The following is a 20,341-nucleotide window of genomic DNA, read 5'->3' on the forward strand; positions in this document are numbered from 1 at the left end:
TGTGCCAGGACTAAAAATGGCTTTACCCAGTGGATAGAGGCTTCGAAAAAAATGTTTAAATGAATTTGAAACTTACCTTATCACCCTGTGAACTAAGGAAGATTAAATATCTAGGCAACCTTCCAAAAGAAAAACAAAAATGTTACCTAGAATTCATAGGTAAATGTATCTTCCAAATGCCAGTATGCATTTGCTTAGCACATGTGTCAAATGCAAACAGAAGCAATACTGATATTCCTTTCTCATTCTATAACCTTTGGGGAAAACAACATTCTTTAGGAGTTAAGGAGATCTCTCTTATCTTGTTGCTTAATTCCGACTCTCCGGTTTCTAAATCTGAGTGCTGCTCCTATGCAGAACATAATTCTCACTGGGATGGACACTTCTTGAAGTGTCATAAATTTCACTCCTCAACTTTCTGGTCAATTCCTATTTTAATTCTATTCCCAAAGTAGAGTTTTCATATTTTACCTGAGATTAGATCTCCACAGAGGGTAAGCAGTTCCATGTATGTCAGAAACTTCCTATCTCCCCCATCCTGCCTAAGAAATTTTAAATGTATTTTCCAAAGATTTGGGGGGTATTTTTGTACCTGAAACTTAATGCTTCTTTCACGCTTGCTATAGCTACCCTACCCATCATTTTTACTGTTGTTTGTTGGGTTTTGTTTTGTTATTTATCCTAAGATTCTGATTCTTAGGAATCAGTGTAAATTTGCTTCTTGTTTTCATAAACATTGAATTATATTCTTTACAGTGCTACCTGTGGTCTTTGTTAATCAGCATATTACTTATTTCAGGCATCTTGTTATCTACTCTCTGATGATTTTATTTTAAAGTAAAAGATAATGCAGTTAGAGATTTTTAAAGATAACAGCATGGGATTAGATACTCTTCAGACATTGGTTAATTTAGTAATAATGATGTTAACAATAATAATAACTAAAGCTAACTAATTTTATTAGTGTTCCAGGCACTCTTTTAAGCATTTTAACTCAATATTCCTCAAAACAAATATCTGCAATAGGTCCTTTCATTATCCCATTTTGAAGAGGTGGAAACTGAAGGAAAGTGGTCGGCTCGTGTGGTAAGAAAATGCTGGAATCTGCATTCACACTCAGGCAGTCAGGTTCCAACGTCTGCGCTCCTGAGCATTATGCTATATATACTCTGTGAGTGGAGATCAGCATTGGGGTGTCTTTTCCTTAAATATCAGATGGACACAAGATATTAGTGACTCGACTAAAACAAAATAGTTTTCTAGATTTCTACTTTTGAAGCTTGAGTGTACGCAATTTGGCTATTTTAATTTGGCTTAGAAAAAATTTATACATCTCCAACATTACTTCTCTCTCCAATTCACACCCTGCAGGTCATACGGGCCTCCTTTAAGACAGAAGTTCAAAATCTCCATTTCCTGGTAAGACAGAGCATATTTAAGTGTCCCCTTCAGAATGAATGGCCAAAGCACCAAACAGTGAATCTGCTCAGCTTCTGCTTCTAGGACTCCAGTGCCAGGATGCAGGTGCCGGGCAGTTAGGGGATGGTCATAGCCCACCCTCATCCCTGACTGACAGGCCTCTCTGCCAGCCTCTGGCCTCCCTCCCTCGTGGCTGCCCACAGCACAGGGCAATGGGCTTCACAGAAGCAGCAGCACAGAGAAGGCAGGTCAAAGTCCAGGCACCAGAGGCAGTTGTAAGCAGCTGTAGGTCACAGCAAATATAACCTGCAGCCAAACAACCAGGGATTCTGCATATGAATGTTCAGTCTTCCTGATCTGCTTCCAGAGGGAGAGTTAGTGTCTGTGAGCCTCTAGAGAACAAATGTGTTCTCTCTTCTGCCTGACTTTGTTTACACTTCAGATTACTCAACTTTTGGGAAATTCCACTTGGTGGAATTTTACTATCATTGTGGCAACTTTTGCGTAATTCCTTTTTGATAGCCTTTTATTTTTGTGTGGTGTGGGCAGTCTCAAAAATATGGAAAGACGGCTGGTAGACTGGAATACTCCTAAGCAAGTTCTGAAATGGTCCATCAAATTGTGAGAGACAAACTGGGCTTTGAGACTTGCCCAATCACCAGGATAGGGTCAGTTACAAAATATATGGCCAGTTACAAAATAGCCCCAGGCTTTAGCTGTGAATGAGTAAATGTGGAGCTATGCAAAGCCTACCACTCCTTGAAAGTCATAAAAGTTGTATATGCTCTCCAAGCACAAGGACAAGGTCTGACTTACTTGCCAGGACAGCCAGGACTTGGCACAGCACTGACACATAGTAGATGCTCAAAGATATGTGCAGTGAAAGAATAAAGAAACAGATATAAACCTCATCAGAATCATGCTCTCAAAACCTAGGCAAACTAGCTCAGATGGCAAGAGCATTATCTATCTCTTCATGAAAATACTTTAAAGCAAAAAAAAGTATATACACAACTTGATATATATAACAGCAGTCCTTAAAATATTAGTTTAAACTTATTTAATCAAATTATAATCACATAATATTTATTGATATATATGGAAAAAATACAAATACAGTAGTTTCCCCTTATCCATGGTTTCAATTTCTATGGTTTCAGGTACTCTCAGTCATCCTTGCTCCAAAAAGATTAAATGAAAAAATTCCAGAAATAAACAATTTATAAGGTTTAAACTCCACACCATTCTGAGTAACATGATGAAATCTCACCCTGTCCTGCTCTGTCCCACCCAGGCCATCCCTTTGTCCACTGTGTCCACACTGAGTAGGCTACCCAGTCAGTTACATGAGTTACTTAGTAGCTGCCTCCATTATCAAATGGAAAAAACGTAGTATAGTATATACAGGGTTTCTAAGGTTCCAGACATCCACTGGGCATGTTGGTATGTATCCCTCATGGATAAGTGGGGATTACTGTACTAATTGGTAGCATTAAAGCGTGTGTGTGTATATGTGTATATATAGGAAATACATGTATGTGAAAATGAATTTGGAAGGCCTACACAATTACTCATTGTTCATAAGAACCATACTAACTCTTCTTTATTATACCACTTTATCCAAATTTAAATAGGCAATGTATAATTTAGATATGCAAATAGATAAAACATCCGTTATTCTCATTTCCATTCCTCAGCTTATATACTTTTTGTGCCTTCAACAATAATCTCTTCTTTCCTTTTTTTTTTTTGTAGAGGTGAGGTTTCGCTCTTCCTCAGGCTGATCTCAAACTCCTGGCCTCAAGCAATCCTCCTGCCTTGGCCTCCCAGAGTGCTAGGATTACAGGCGTGAATCACTGCACCCAGTCAACAATAATCTCTTTATTGTCAGAGTTTATATTCCTACAAAAATAACATATGTTTATGGTAGTTAATAATTATAAAAGTACTTTCATAAATATTATACATTTTACCTTTTAAAATGCCTGGTTCAGTAACTAGATAAGACATTAAAATTATTCTTCATTGTAATATTCCCATTTTGGTGATAAAGAAATGAAGGATCATGCAGAAAGGAAATGTCCCCAAATCTCAAAAAGTGACAGAGAATGGAACACAGGTCCTCCTATGACAAGCCCAGTGCTCCATGTATTAAAACATCCTGCTACATAGATCTCCAAAGCCTTCTGCTCTCTGAAGCAGGTCACTGTCAGCCCCTTCACCTCATATATTCCCTGAGTATTTAAATGTGAGTTTAGATAAAGGGGCAATAATGAGTCAATACTAATACCAATCTGCTCCAACCGGCCAGGTTGTTAGGGCAAATTATTACAAACTTCATCATTCAGGACTGACAGTTACCACAACTGATAAGGATACAAATAACAGAGGAAAAGAGTCATACAGAAAGCAGACAAGACACAGGGAAGAAAATGACAATTTAATAAGTTCTTTAAGATAACAGACAAAGGTATATGAAAACAAGCCTCCAGTGACAGAGAGAAGCATGATGAAGTCAGTAAACCTTGAACAACGACTGTCTTCACCCCTCTGTGCCAGGACAGCTGTTCTGATCACAGAAGGGCCACTATGGACCAGAGATGTGCCCGGGGTCTATCCCCGGGCCTAAACTGGCCCAGCCGTGGTCCTCAGTCAAAGCCGGCTTTAGGCCACTAGCACAGACACGTGTCTAAGACAACTTGGGCAAATCTCTCATTATGAGGGGAGGTAACTAGGCAAATAGCTGCTACTTTTCTACATTTCATTCATTATTCAGTACCCCAAGATATTTCTTATAGCAACTCTTTCTAATAATAGCCTATGTTGCTCAGATATGCACTATACAGTTAGGCAGCAGAGGTTAGAATAGCAAAATTATAAACAAATTCACCTTTGCCGCTTATGTTTTTCAAAATTAGTTTCCAAAAAGTAGTTAGCTTTATTTCTCTCTGTCAGTTAGTATTATTTACCATAGCTTAGTCAATCCCTTGCTTTCTATTAAAAATAAGTAAATGCAAACATGCAAACACCTATGCATACATAATATAAATAAATCCTGTCGGGATATCTGAAAATCAAGCAGTTACCTAAGATGGTCTCTTTCAATCACCCGTTATTTTCACCCTATATCTGGATTACTATTCTAATCAAAGCCAATCATTACATCAGGTCTGTATTTGATAACATTGGTTCAGAAATTCAGAATACAAACCAAAATAATTAAAGACTCTTAAAATAATTTTCATAATTATCTATGTAAATTATCATTAAGCAAAATGATATATATGTTGTAAAAACACTGACCTATACATTAAAATCTTGAATTTGAGCTCAAGTTCTTCCAAGCTATACAACTTTGGGCAAGTTTTGTCAAATGATGAAGTCATTAATTTCTAAGGTCCTTTTTTAGCACTTAAAGTTCTGCAAATTTTTAATATTACACTCATTCAATACTGAAGCAAAGAGAATAAAATATTGAAAATAACAGTATTCATGCTTTAAAGCATGGCTTAAAAGGAAAACCAATAAATAAATACTCCCTAAATTACAAACAGCTGATCTGTGATGCACACAAACCTGCCAGGCACAAATTGCCTCTTTCCACTCTTTCCACCTTTGAGACCACCTGGTGGTTCAGCAGAGAGAACCACCTGATCCAACTGACTTTCCCCCACCACCTCCTCTTTCCCCCCTCAGAAGGATTATACACACACAAGTGTTCCCTATTCTTTCTTTTACTGTTCATGCCTTATTTAATTTTTCTAGCCTCTCCAGAACCAATTCCCCTATCTGTTGACAATTAATGGTTTGAGGACCCACAGCTCCTCCATCAGTCCATGTCAACTGGGTGGGAATGTAGGGCTGAATCCAGAACCCTGGACTAAGCCCGTCAGCACACTAACTTCCCTTCAGTCAGAGCCTCTGATTCAATGACTGGACACATGATCTACAGGATTCAATCACAGTAAACCTCAGAGCCCTTTCAGGTACAACCAGGAGGTAAGTTCACATTTCCCTAAGGGATTTGAACCTGGGATCTTGTTGGGTAGGAGCTGCCACAGCCATCTTGCTTCTGTAGAAGGTTGGGACACTCCTGGAGTACCCGCAGAGCTCAGCTGAGCAGGCAGAGAGAGATCATGTCCCAATGCAATTATATGACCTTCTAAGTCAAGCTTCACCTGAATTGTAAGTTTGGAGAGACAATGAATTCTTTTGTTGCAACCACCCTGGCTTGCATTTTTTGCCTACATGCAACCAAAAAAATGTCTAATCACTACACATGTATACATTCAATAATGATTCTTGGCCCTACCAGTTCCTCACGCAGCCACTTGGGGCAAGTTATTACTAACCTCACTAGGCCTCAGTTTGTAAAATGAAGATGATTCCAATCTTTAGGGATTACTGTGAGGATTTAAAATTATATGAAACATTGATCATAGGGCCTGGCAGTTCATGGGATCTCAGAAAATGGCAGCTCCTAATGTTATTTTTGCAACTGCTTTGGGAGAACCTCTCTTTTCCAACATGTGAGAGAATAAGTAAACCTAATTATTGCTCCTAAGAATAAAAGTAGAACTAGTAAAAAAGGCAAGTTCTAGAATTCAGAGTAAAATTAGAAAAAGTAACAAGACAAAACATTCAAACTGTAAAGCTATTGAAGATGTATGAAAGTTTGAGTTTCTTTCTCCACGACTAGTTCTATAACAGTGATGAGTCTCAATTAAACCTCTTTCTTTAAATACCAGTGTCTAAATTAGATAAATATGGAAATCATACTGATTTGTAGTTTACTTATTAATCTAACACACTATATTTTTTATATTTGCAACAATACAAGTTAAGCAGACTTTAATTTAGAGTTTCAAAAATGTAGAGAATGCTGCTATTAGCCCTGAACTTCAGCTTCTGATATCACAATACAACCAACTATTATGGGTTAACATTAATTTTTACTTCTTCTTTTTCATTAGTCTCTGCCATAACCATGTCATTATGCCAGTATTTTCTGAATCACTAGTGAATGGCAAAAACAAATATAGCAGTTGTGATTTAATCAGAGACATCACTGTTGAAATAGCTAGCACAAGTAGACACATTTAGAATAGTAAATGGATAACAAAAAACACTTACAGGCTCATTAATAAGAAGGCAATTAGGTCTTCAGGGAAAATTCATTTTCTAAAAGAATGCTAAGGCAAGCTATAAAATGCAAGTAAAATTGTGTTTTGACATGAATAGTGTACACTGTCTATTACATCATAATTTTTCTCTTGAGAAAACTGACAAGAATCTGTTCTTAAATATGAGCACAAAAGATAATAAAAAGAACACTAGTTATATTTAATGCATTCTACCTACTAACTCATTCATTAAATTTGACTGTCCTATAAATGATCTCCTTATGCAAAGATCTTAAATTACACTTAGATGAAAAAGAGAATTATAAAGCAAGAGACTTTTACTAGTAATATCAGAGGGAATATTATTTCCTAAACCAATGTAACATTATGCTAAGTAAAAATGATTTGGATATGGCATGTTTGGTTCCTTAAATAGTATGTTTACCTTTAAATGTTCTTATATAAAACATTCATAACCAAAACTAGTTAGCCTCTTTTACTCTCTTAAGAAAATTTTTCTTTCAAAATTGTCTGAGTATTCTTTCAAAAAATATGTATAGTATTGTTGTTTTGACGTTTCTGGAATGTTAAATTATAATCAAGTAAATATTGATCAGAAATATAAATCCAGGGAAATATGTTTCATACTATAATTAATCCTTTCACAATACTCTTAAATTCTACAGTAAGGTACATGCACGTGGCAATGTTTTTAAGCTAAGTTTTCTTTGTCCTCAAGCAGTGTTTCTCAAAATTAAATGTTCAAGCAAATCACTTGGGGGTTTTATTAAAATGCAGATTCTGATTCAGTGGGGTGGCTCTAATAGATGATCACAGATCATCACAAGTTCCCTGGTGATGCTGACACTACTGGTCCATGAACCACAATTCAAGTAGCAAAACCCTAGGACACCTTGCAGTTGAGGAATCCAATGACCATGAAGCAATCAGGCATCAACCTCTGCCTGGGTGGGAAGTAAGGACCCTAGGAAGGCTTCCTCTCTACTCTTGAATTTGCTGAATGACCTAAGGCAAATCACATGAAGGAGCTGATACTAGTCTGCCACTTAAGCAGCTGCTAGGTCACCCCACCACCCAACCAGGATTAGAGGAATTTCTGTGGCTGGTCAGCTGCTGCCTTGGACAGAGTTGAGAACTGGTCTATGAGCAGCTGGTTAAGGAACAGGCTGCACATTAGGAAGGGTTTATATAAATAGACACCAATCTGGAGGAAGATTTATTATTCTCTCCCTAAAAGTACAGCACAGTATACTACAGTATAGACTATAAAGTTCATTTATTTTTCCACTTCAGTTTCTCCATCTTTGAAATAGAGAAAATAATGATCTATTTTCACCACTCTTTCTAAGAATATAAGTATGGAGTTTTGATCCCACCTTTAGATGTCCTTATCTTCCACCTTCCTTCTAACCTGAAATTTTAAATAATGAAGTCCTATCACTGGTAGGACTTCATTACTCAAGTTTCATCATTACATACGTGTATATTCATAAGCATATGAATATATACTTACATTTTTCAGCTTTCTCAACAAAATAAATGCAACCAATAACTCAGCTAGGCACTATATGACTTGGCTTTATTTCTGAATTCTTCTAATTAAAGCAATTCCTAGAATGACACCTATAGGAGGATTCAGCCAGAACTGTCCTGTTCATCACTTTTATTAACAGAGCTTGACAATCATATCAAGTGGAAACAGGGATTATTCTATTTAAGACTACTTAATTTGCTCCTAAAACAATTATAGTGACAAAATAAGCCTCTTGTAATTTTTATGGATTATCAACACACAAAGGAGAATGCCAAAAAATTCAACCAGACTTAAGAGGGGAAATGGCAGTGTTCCATAACAGGATCAATGTGAACGATCCTTACATCCCAAGCCCAATGTTTTCCCTGAACGTCAACAATATGAAAAACCTCACAAAACCAAGTTTTAAAATTACATAAATTCATTTTTTATTATTTAAATATTAACTACTAATCAAAAGAATTCCCTCAAGAATACAAAAGGAAAATAATCATACTTCTCACAATGGGATCTTCATAAAACTTATAAAACCTTCTATATAGAATTATGTTTCTTCAAGAATATTTTCATCAAACACATTTGCACTAAGATGGAATTTGAAGTTTGTAAACTATCTACCTCAGAGTTCACATCGATACCAGGCATTCAAATATTATATTTTTTTAAAGTTTTGCAAAGCATAGTTGTGTGTAACTTATCTCAAAATATCAGGCAACGTGGTACTCAAATTTTCTATCCCCATTTACAAAAAAGAACTTAAAGACTCTCATTCAGAGACAAATAAGCACAATAAATAAACATCGTGTGACATTAAAAGATTATTTCATGGATACACAAGTGTGCTTTTAGCTTCAACTGAAATAAAAATTAGCCCAATTGATGTTTTCTTTACTTACTTTGTTATGAAATACCATCTTAAGACCTATCATGAATTGATATATCTTGTACTATTTTTCAGTAGTCTGACAAACAGCATGAGTTTTGATTTAAAAAAAAAAAAAGTCATGTTCAAAAGCAATTACAACCTTTTTAGGCAAAGAGAAACACCGTTTGATAAAGGAACACAGACCAGATACATATGATCAAAGGGTAAAGTCTGAAAGGAATACACAAAGGGAAATTTTTACATTGACAGAATAAGAAATGAATGTGTTTGGGCGAAAGCAAATTCCAATAAACAAGTCAAAAATAGGACTTTCCCCCCCCTTCTGAAAATTAAAAGATCAAACACGCATACACACAAACACACAAACACACAGAATCCCTGTGTTCTTTGTTTTGTCTTTAAGAACAATCTGTAAACTCTCTTGATGTTTCCTGCTCTCAATCTTCCAGCATCTCTCTTCCTGCCCTGGATGAAGAGCAAGGAGGGGAAATGAGAGCAGCTCAGATCCATATTTAGCATGATTTACATTGTCCATAATACCACCACGACTAGACCTGGTACACTGCACGTCAAAAATATTTAGTAGGCAACACAACAACACACTTTCTCTACGTGAAATCACAGCCATAAAAACACGTAACAAATCATCATTGCTAGAAATATGAGATTGGTGGGAAAACTGGCATTAGCTTTGGACAGTGGATGAGTCATATTTCTAATTTTTAAGAACACGTCCAGCACCAAAAGATATTTGGTGAACACAAAAAGGCTCTGATTTTGTGTATGGGGGGGAGGGGTCTTTGTTGTTGCCAGAGAGGAGTGGGAGTGTGGGAGAGGGGCAGAATGGCAGAGGGGTTGATTTATTTTTCAAATGCACATCTATGAATACAAAGAGAAGAGCTGTCAGCAGCACACACGCCAATGTCCAAATAGCAGCCAGACTTGCCTCTTCCCGTCTGTGTAGGCCAGATACAAGACAACATCTCACAATCTAGGAAAATCAACAGAGTTTGATATAAGGAGACTAGTGAGAGAAAAATCAGTCCTGGAAATGTCCAGTTATATATCATTTACTTGTGATTAGAATTTGTAGTTTTAATGAATCCAGGAACCAAGGGATACTGGTCAATCGAAACCGGAAAACTAAAAGGTAAACCTTAAAACAAGCTGGCTTCGATGTATCTTCCTAGTAAGTAATAAGTATAAACTAATTTCACGTACAGAAACAAGGAGTCAGGAGGAAAGTGGGGAGGCTTAGAAGAGTTCCAAGGTCCTAAAGGATCAAGTACATGTGTGTTAACAGTGTGGCATGCCAGGAACTGTATCCAAAGCAGAATTTTGAGCTGATTTTCCAGGCTCACATCATACAAGAGAGACAATAGTCCCTCTCTAGGTCACTGATAAGACTGCATCTAAAAAGCTGCATATTATTCTGTACACTGAGATGGAAAAGCTGAACCAAGAGCTGAACAAACAGCTAAAGAAATTGACTAAAAACATTTTTTCTATAGTTAACAATTCTAGCTAGGAATGTTAATACTGATTCTTCCACAGGTTTAAGTCAAGGAAGGATTTACAAGAGGTAAGTAAAAAAAAAAAAAAAAAAAAATTAAGTATAATTTCTCCCATTGTGCTGATAAAATTATAAAATTATGGTCTAGCCAATCTAGGCTGTTTAATAATTAAAATGAATGACTGCCAGGTAAACACACACACACACACACACACACACCCATCCTGAACAGCATGTACTCACTAGGAAGAGAATTCTGGAGTAGTAAAGGAAGGAAAGAGCTGAAACTAAGGCACTTCAACTACATTAATGTATGATGACTACACCCCAAATAGCTGCATAGTGCTTTACAATTCACAGTGTATAGTTCACAAAAATGACCTCATTTGATCCTCCTAAAAACCATGGGGCAAGATCAGGATGGGTATTATTATCCCCATTTTACAGATGAGAAAGTTGAGATTCCAAGTCACCTCATCTGTGTCCAGTTTTGTCAGTCATCTGAGTCCTATAGAAAACTTTCTTATATTATGATATTAAGAAATGATAGCTACACAACCCAGGAAATAAACTCTAGTACTTCTTTGAGCTTTTATGCCTCAGTCTCCCTATATATAACACAGCTGTCATTTTATGTGAGAGGTTAAACTGGAAGAATATAAATATGAGCTGAGATTTAAAGGAAGTTCTGGTTTTAAAAGAGGCTCACCAGGCAGTAATTTTATACTTCAACACCAAAAGCTAAGAAAAAAGTCACAATAATGAAAAAACTCTTAAATTTGTGGTTTAAACAAAGCACACTGAATATCTATATGACATATTAAAAGCTCAATAATCCTCAGCCTTTCAAAATTTTTTTCTGAAGCTCACTATATTAGGAACCACATAAAAACATCAGAAAGTTAATTGGCCTTAATGGGCATGATTTAAGTAACATATTGTTTTAGACTTTTAAAGCATATTTAAATTTCTCAAAAGAAATAAAAGTTCATAATTTAAAGAAAAAACAGCAAGAAAGAATACACCTCCAATCTCCAATATATCTCCCCTCCATGTCTTGGCAACAAATCAGAATGCCATACAATTTGATGACAGGATATTAAATGATTTATGATAACTAGAGAAAGAAAATATTTACAAAACAAACTTTTAATTTATGGGGAAAGGCAGATCCACAATCTGACTTTAAATTCTGGGAATAAAGGACATTCATTTCTAGGCACATATATAAATCATAAAGGGCAAAATCTTGAGATACTATCCTGTGAGAATTACACTTAATAGGAATGCATATTCTATTAATTAAATATAATGTCAAATGTTATGTTTTGTCACTAAAGAAAAGCCAGGCATATTTAAATTACTTAGAACTGGATACCTAAACACAATCGTTCATTCGAGATATCCATCATCAGACAAGCTCATCTGCACATTCTGCTGGAGGAAATTTAATATTTGTTCATTAAGGGGTAAATAACATTTAAAAGGAGAAAAAGAAAAGTTTATTTACTGCCGAAAATACATCCATCAGCTGTTGAGACATTAATAGTTGCAACTCTTGAATACGTGTAAGTTTAATCATGCAACTGGTAGAGTTCAAACTTTCAATTAACAAACTACATGCCTTTTCAAGCGTAGGCTCTCCGTGCAGTGACAAACACTGTGCAGAAATCAATACTCACTCCAACTTGCCTGCATATAATGAGTTACATCAAGCACGGTTTCAATACTAACGGGCATTATATATCAGAGATGCATGCAGTAATGCTTACTCCACAGAGAATTAAATTAAACCATCGGATCATTCATTGCATAGAGCTGTTGCCCTTTGCACACATCACCTATATACATGGCTTTTCCTCTGCACCTGCCATTTCATAATCTCTTTCTGAGAATACGCTGCCACCTGAATCTATTAACTCCTTGTGTAGAGTTCTAAAGGGGGTAGGGGGGTGGGGGAGTGCTGGGGAGAGGAGGAAGGAAAATAAACGATTTCTCCGGAAAACAATTTGAGTTTATTTCCAGGAAACAGGGCAGCCACAACAATGAGAGTAACTGTCAAGTACAAAGTAAGTTCTTTCTCTGCGTCCTGCGGCCTCAGCCAGGCGCGCGGCTGTCGCTTTTCCCGTCTTCTCCATCAGCCTTCGGCCACCTCTGCGTCTCCATCTGCACCACCAAGCAAGGCAGCAGATGCGCTCGCCAGCCAAGCTGAGCTGGGCGGGTTGGCCAGAAAAGTTGTCAAAGCTGGCGGGAGGTAGGCGAGCGCCCTGGAGCCCGCTCCCCAGGGTCCACCTGGTGAAACTTCAGAGCCCCCAGAGGAGAGAACGAAAGACGCAAGCAACCTACAAGAAGGGTAACAAAACTGGAAGGGAACAGAGGATGGGACCGGCAGAGCCGGGGTTCACAGACTTCTCTGAGTGCCTCAACCCAAAGGGCTAATGCGAGACAGCACCACATCCCTTCTTTGGGGTTCTCCTGGCGGAAGGCAATCATTTACAGTCCCCATCGCAGCCCCAGGCCGGCTCCGGGAGGTGCTGGGCCAGCTTCGCTGTGGCTTTGCCCGAGGCGCGGGCTCCCACGCGCGGGCCAGCCTTCCCCAAGCCAGACCTGGCTGCCCAGGACGGCTCGGCGTGGATCCTCGGAATCACATTTCTAAACATCTTGCGAGGCTCCCCCAACACGCACACGGAACATACTCCAGACATCGCCCTAGCCCACAGGACAGGTCCAGAAGCAACCCAACGCTGGGAGAGGAGAAAGGCGACTCGGGGAGGGACGGGGAAGTAGTTAGACAATAGTCAGGGTAGGTTATTCCCGGGACAAAAAGCACCTGGCAAAGCGCGCCGAGGTCAGTCCCTTCGAATCTGCACATTTCTGACAATGGCTTCCCGGGGAATTTTTTTAAACACTAGTGGCAGCAACAAGCCCGCACCACAAGCAACAGAGTATAGGAGTAGCCGTCCCCAGAGTCGTAACTACTTTTTCTTTCTCTCTTCCCCACTAACCCCGGGCAGGCTGCACTAGACGCCGAGGCCACCAGTTCCCCAAGAAAAGCAACATCTCCACACTCTCCAGCACAGTCGTGCCAGCCTGCGCCCCGAGCGAGCTTCAGGGAGGAACAATGGGTCGCGCGGATCAAAGTTACCTGCGCCAAGTGGCGCCCAGCCCGGTGCTCCGCGACCCACCTGGCACAAACTCTGGGGACAGCTCTCCCTCTACCCCGTGCCCCAGACCCCCGGGCCGCGAAAGCTTCCCCCAGATCCTTGTCCCGGCCCTGGCGAGAAGCCGGCTCCACGCCTCTCGAGCCGCGGGCTCCCGCATTCGTCTGGGCTCCGGACGCCCCCCGGCCACTCACCTGCGGAGAACTGGCCTTGGGCCGACCCCAGAAGAGGCCAAGGAGAGAGGAGCAAGAGCGCCACAAAAGCAGGCAGCGTCGCCGCCGCCGTATCCATGTCGAGTTTGGGAGAAGTTTCAAGCAGCTTTGCAAAGAGCTGCCGGGGCGATCGCCGCGAAATCCACGCCGGAGGTGCGGGCCAGGCCTCCCAGGGTGAGGGCGGGGAGTCGACAACTGCCCGCCTGCACTTTTTCCTTCTTCGCGGTGGCCAAACTACCTCGGGGGCGAAAGCGTCGCCCGCGTCGCCGGCCGGCCGCGGCGGCTCTCCATGCTCGGCGGAGGCTGCTCCTGTTAGTCAAGAGTTACTTTGCTCGGGGAGGGACGGGGGCGGAGCCGGGGGGTGACGTCGCCCCGCGGGCTCCGGGCGCTTCGGAGGAATGCGGGCTCGGGCGCGGCGCCGCCGCCGCCTCCTGCCGGAGAGACGCGCGCTCGCCCCGGCCGCGCGCCCAGCGCCTCTCGCCGCCTTTGTTCGCCGCCGGGGCCCCGCCGCCCGCGGCCGATCGGGGGAGCGAGCGGGAAAGGAGACTGGGCTCAGCTCGCTGCCCTGTTCCAGAAATCAGAGTTTGAGAGGCGGGAGTTTGGTAAGCAGTGTGGCGGGACAGCCGAAGACGAGCGCAGAGAAACACCCGCAGCTAGAGGAGAGGCGTCCTGGGTTGTGTCCCCAAGGTGGAGGAGGTCCCACAAGAGCGGTTGCCGGTAGGAAGAAAGGGGAGTTTTGGAGCGCCCTAAGGAAACACTCACCGCATTGAAAACTCACTGTTGCTTTTTCTTGCAGCAAGAAGTGACACCCCAACCCCACAGAAAACTTATTGTTCTTTATTCATATAATAAATAAAATTTGAACCAAAATAAACGTTCAGTAACTAACCAGCGTGAACAGCTGGCGTGTCTCCTTTCTGGTTTATTTGTCATTTCCCAAATATTTGAATTTACTCTCTGCTTCACTGACTTTGCTTGTTCTGAAACCTTCCGGCCTCTTTGCACTTCTCACATAAATGCATCAGGGGTTAGTATCTTTCCTTTCACCAAGGTCTGGATTGTGTAAAAAGGGTTTTTGTTTTGTTTTTAATATCAAGTAGCTATTTGAGTCTTTAACAAAAGGACTTTACACTGACAATGAAAACAGCAACGAATGATTCATCTGGAGGAAAATAATGGTACATTATGACAGTAAAGTATTTTACAGTTTGCAACTTCTTCGGCAGCTTGAAGTGGTTTCACCATATGCCGCCCTGACTTGCTTCTGTGGTTAAGAACTGTGGTGCATACTTTATTCATTTTTGTAAAATATCACTAAAAAATAGGTGTGGTCACAATTGAATAAACATAACTTTTATTCAGAATTTTGATGTCACTTATGCATTTCCTAGAATAGTCTGTTGATTGACATCTGTCAGTTACTCAGATATCCCATCCTTAGCCTTTGTAAATCAAGATAGTGTGAAATTCAGCTTAAAATAACATTCACATGATTTACCAAGCCACATATTCCTTTAATCAAACATATGTTATTAATGACCAGGCTTATGACAGACCTGGAAATATACATAAAATAAATACACAGACATGTACATATATATTACACACACATACATATCAGGAAGAAAAGACTTTTTTAAAAATGTGGCATGGCCTTGCTAATTAGCACACTAACTAGCACAACACCTGTCAATTCAATACAGCCTAGTTAAATTCATCCTTCCTTAGCACACCATCATCATTCCTATTTAATGAAGGAACTCCTAGATTTCCAACTTAAAAAAAAAAAGTGAAGGACATGTATTTTTCTTTTTAAGGACTTTGCAGAACTTCCTAAAATTTGGCAGCAATTTGCCGCAGTAAAAATGCCCCAGTAAAAACAAACAAAACCCTACCATCCATTAACTATTTCATCTGTTCTGTTCTAAAAAAGATAAAAGAAGTTCATGACATGGTAATTTGTTTTTTAAACACACAAAAAGGTTCTTTAAAGATTGACACACTTTCAAAATTGACAAAGTGCGCACAATTCTTACCTTGCCCATTGCCTGGGACAACTGATTTATTACTTTCTCTATCATGAAAGTAATAACAGTAACAAATAATGCTTAGAGAGTGCTTAAAAGGTGCTAGGCACTGTCTTAAGACATACAGTGTCACATATCTTAATGAGTTCAGACAACAATTCCATGAGATTGGTACAATTATTATTCCCATTTGACAAATGAGGAAACAGGTTTTAAGTAACTTGCCCAATGACATATATTTGAGTGAGAAGCAGGCAAGGGGAAACATAGAGGAGGAAGGAAATTTTCAAAAGGAATTAGCAAACCAACAGAGGTACCTTCTTACTAAAATGAAGAAATGCAATAAAACTTTTAGATGAGTAAATCAGTTCTTTTGTCTTTAGGGACTACGACTAATGCTGGCCAGTATGGATTGAAATAATTTGAGTAGAGACCTTATCTGTTTTTCACATGGCTAAGTGCCTGGCAAATATTAGGAATTACTAGGTTTTTGTTTGTTTGAAAGGGTACAAGAATACATCAGTCAATCAATCAATAGAAAAAGTATAAATTTGTATAACTTTTAGAAAAAAATTGTCAAATTACATTAAAATCACTAAAATTTGCATATTCTTTAATCTAGTAGCTATAATAAGGAAATAATGTAAAATATGAAAAATGTTATATACACTAATTATTTACAAAGGAGAAAAGCAGAAAAATGTAAATATCCAATAATAAGCAGATTCATAGGCATTATATGATAGAATATCTCACAGCCACTAGAAATGAAGGTTACGAAAAAGGGTAAATTACAATATAAAAAAATGCTTATGGTCAAATATTGGGTAAAATTATCAGAAGACAGTACAGAGTTTCAGTTTGGGAGGACAAAAAAGTTCTGGAGAGGGATGGTGGTGATGGTCACATAACAATGTGAATGTACTTAATGCCACCAAACTGTACACTTAAAAATAGTAAAAATGCTAAAGTTTACGTATATTTTGCAATATGAAAAAATCAGAAGACAAAAATTTATATGTAGTATGATAACAACCAAAAAAAAAAAAGAAGACTGGGGAAAAAAGCCCAGAAACCATAGTATTAACTTAATTAGCAGTACATGTGGAATCATATAATTTTATGGCTGCCCTTCCCTATTTTCCTATTGTTTTAGCATATGGCTATAGTATTTATTTTAAAAGATAGCCGATCTGTATTCTTACTGCAGATTTACCACATATTAACTCCAATCATGAACTCCGAACTGCATTTGGCATAATGTTTCTGTAGAATCTCAGTTCTATCAGATATTAATATGTTTAATTGGAAAACAGGGTCTCAAGAGCAAATAAGCTTGGAAAAATCTGGACTCAACAAAGTTAAACAGGTTTTTTCACTACAGCAGTCTTCTTACTATAAGACCTTTTCCATGGTTACCAATATGATATTGTGCACTCTAATCTACTGGAGGAAGAAAAAGCATGCAATGTTTCTCAAAGTTTTGAACCACAGAACTCTTTAATAGAAGAGTATCTCTCAGGATTAAGGTTCCAGGGAACAGAATTTGGGAGACACTGCCTTGAACAACATTGAATATCATTATATCTCAATTTCCTTCATATGAAAATGGGGTTAATAAATCCGATTTTTAAGAGGATTGAGTGAAATGTATATATTTTTCATAGAGATGTGGATTGAGTTATACGTATAGATATGAAAGGGCCTGGATGATAATAGCTGCTGAGTAAATGTTATTTTCCTTCTCTAATTCACTGAAAGTTTATGCACAAACTTGTACCCAGCAGAAGCAAGGTTTTATTTACCCAGTGACAGATCATGAGTGTACACACAACATGCATTTATAAGCAATTAGCTAATATTCTCAGCTTATTAATAATAACTAATTGCTTATATTATGCTTTTCAGGTTTGTAAAGCATATTCACCCATATGATCTCAATCTATCCTCACTCCAACCTTGTGAAGTGGGCAAGTGATTAATTTCACTTAACTGGGGAGGAAAATCAAAGCTTAGAGGGATTAAAATATTTGCCCAAGGTTATGCAGCTGGTTAATTGCAGGACTGTAACTCTGACCTGGGTCTTCTGATTCCAAATCTCACTTCCCCCCAATTCCTATGTACCTAATTCATCTCTAAAAATTTTCATTTGAGTCAAGTGTCAAAATCTTCAATGCCAATTCATCCGGCAGAGCTTCTTGGGCTGGTAGTTGGAAATGAGCTTCTATTTTCTCTTTGAAAGGAGAAAAAAGGAAAAAAATCCTAAAAGCATGTCCTTACAGTAAGATTCTTGCATGGGTATGTGTGTTGTCAATAGAGTCCCTGAGGATGAGAGGGGCAGGGAATATCTGACAATAAAGCTCCTGAATAGAGACTTCCAGAAAACAAATGTGCTTGTTACATTGTTATATCCTTAAAAGCTGTAGTTTTGCATGAACACTGGGAGCCTTGGACTGTAGGACAAAGCCCATTTGCTCCCCAGAATTGCACTGTGGCCTGGCCAGTTAACGCAGCACTTAGGTCTTGACACCCAGAATATCCAGGAACAAGAGGCATGGTATGGCTGCATGCCTAAGTCTCTGAGGAAATTCTCTTCTCTACATGTTCTTCGACAATTCTGGATCAGATGTTAAGAAATACACTATATTCAAAATCGGAGTTATTTTGCCAGTCCCTTGAACCTTTTAAAATATCCATAACTGGGGATTAGTTCAGAAACACTAGTCAAGAAAATGCATGCTCCAAAGGTTTTATCAAGGGAAGCAAAAAATGCGAGCAGCTTGAGAGCTCAGTGTTGCCAATTTGGAAGAGCAATTTGCCTACAGCTGGATATAATTAACAAGCATGGGTCAAAAAGGAAGCCAATCATAAAAGTGAGAATTGGATTGAGGTGGAGGGATGGGACAGTGACAGTCACTTCCAGAGCTGATATATTCTCACTGGAGAGCCTCTCCCCATTTTCATAAAGTCTAGTCCAATGACGTTAACAGAAGATTCAACTCTGAGGCAAAAATGCCTGGTCTTCACAGTCACCCAGTATGTGTGTGACAAATTGCCTTTCCTGGGACACTAAATGGTGCCTCATTCTCCCTGTATACTAATGAGTACTTTCCATGTCCCCAAAAATGTATTGTGTTTTTCCTGGCTCACTATAGAGAAAAACATGTAAAAGGTACCAGCTTTGCAGCATCCCACTGAATCCTGTTTGAATTCTTTTGGTCTGAATGCATAAATTATCCTGAGGGTTTTGTTTGTTTGTTATTTTAGTAAAAACCAGGAAAGAGGATGACTTAAAACTAATTAAATACATCATGCATTCAGTAATACATTTTGCAGGGTTAAGGACTCATATGCAAAGTTGCAGCCTGACAAGAATTAACACAGCTGAATACGAAATCCTCTAATGATTATGCTTCTTCCTTCCTCCCACTTACTTCTCTAGGGGGCTGGGGGACTGGCTTCACATATGGAACCCTGTGGATCTTGCCATCTTTCTACTCTGCTTATTCTGGTCTTGAGACAGAAAGAAATAGATTTCTGAACACAAAATACGCTACTTCCAAAGCTTTGGAGATTTTTCTAATCCTCCAAATGTTCTCCAATAAAATCCTCCCTCTACGCTGTTGGTGCTGCCACAGCATTCATAACCCGGGGAAGTCTGACAAGAAAATGAACCATTAAAACCTACACACAAACATAGGGGCTCATTTCCATGCTGAAGTCCTCTTTAACCAAAGCAAAGAATTCATTTTGTCATTTGTAAGCATTTATTAAGTGTACAACACAGTGCTAGTTACTCTATGGGGGATACAGGAGAATTAGTAGTTTACATTTGAGTTTAACAGGCAAAAAAATAAGAGACAACAAACCACTTGAGGGAAGAGGAAGATGAGTAAATAAACAAATAAATATATGTATGTCTATGTATGTATGTATACATGTGTGTGTATATCTCCTAAATGTGATGGAACAGAAAGCAAAGTATTAAATCACGGTGAAGTGCAGTTGGAGGAAAAAACTTTGCAGGGATGGCTAGTTTTGAGCTAGATCTTGAGGAAAGTAAGGGTTGTTACAGACAGGAGAAAATGCCTGAAGGGTAAACCACGTTTTGGAGATTGAACTTGTTACCTAAACAGACTTTGTGGGAAGTAGCTGAATCTTAACAGTTGACCAGAGTGTGCCTCTCATTGACCGAATACTTGTCTATCCTGGGGATGGGGTGCTCATTTTATTGATGAATTTTTTAATTCGCCTGAGAAGCCTTGTTGGAAGATACATAAAATACAAAACAGATTTCTCATAACATTAGTTTATATGCTTTTAAAGCTTCACAATTGTCTAAACTAAATAAGCCCAGAGAGGAGTTCATTAAGAAATAGCTGCACGAGCACAGTGGAGTATTAAAATCACATGCAATTTCTTTGGGGCCATAATGAAATAGTCAA

The 20,341-nt window shown here is 39.0% G+C and overlaps 1 protein-coding gene across 6 annotated transcripts in view; it reads right to left on the minus strand.

Annotated features, from left to right (window-relative positions):
- Positions 1-14,186, minus strand: part of PTPRK (protein tyrosine phosphatase receptor type K) — a 509,148-nt gene extending 494,962 nt beyond the window's left edge. For all 6 annotated transcript variants that reach the window (XM_069488870.1, XM_069488869.1, XM_069488867.1 and 3 more), the window contains exon 1: positions 13,852-14,186. In XM_069488870.1, the coding sequence (XP_069344971.1) occupies positions 13,852-13,948 (97 nt within the window). In that variant the 5' untranslated portion in view covers positions 13,949-14,186. The remainder of the gene's footprint in view (positions 1-13,851) is intronic.
- Between the last annotated feature and the right edge of the window lie 6,155 nt (positions 14,187-20,341).

This window comes from Eulemur rufifrons, chromosome 15, assembly GCF_041146395.1.
Source record: "Eulemur rufifrons isolate Redbay chromosome 15, OSU_ERuf_1, whole genome shotgun sequence".
In the NCBI taxonomy this organism is placed as follows: domain Eukaryota; kingdom Metazoa; phylum Chordata; class Mammalia; order Primates; family Lemuridae; genus Eulemur; species Eulemur rufifrons.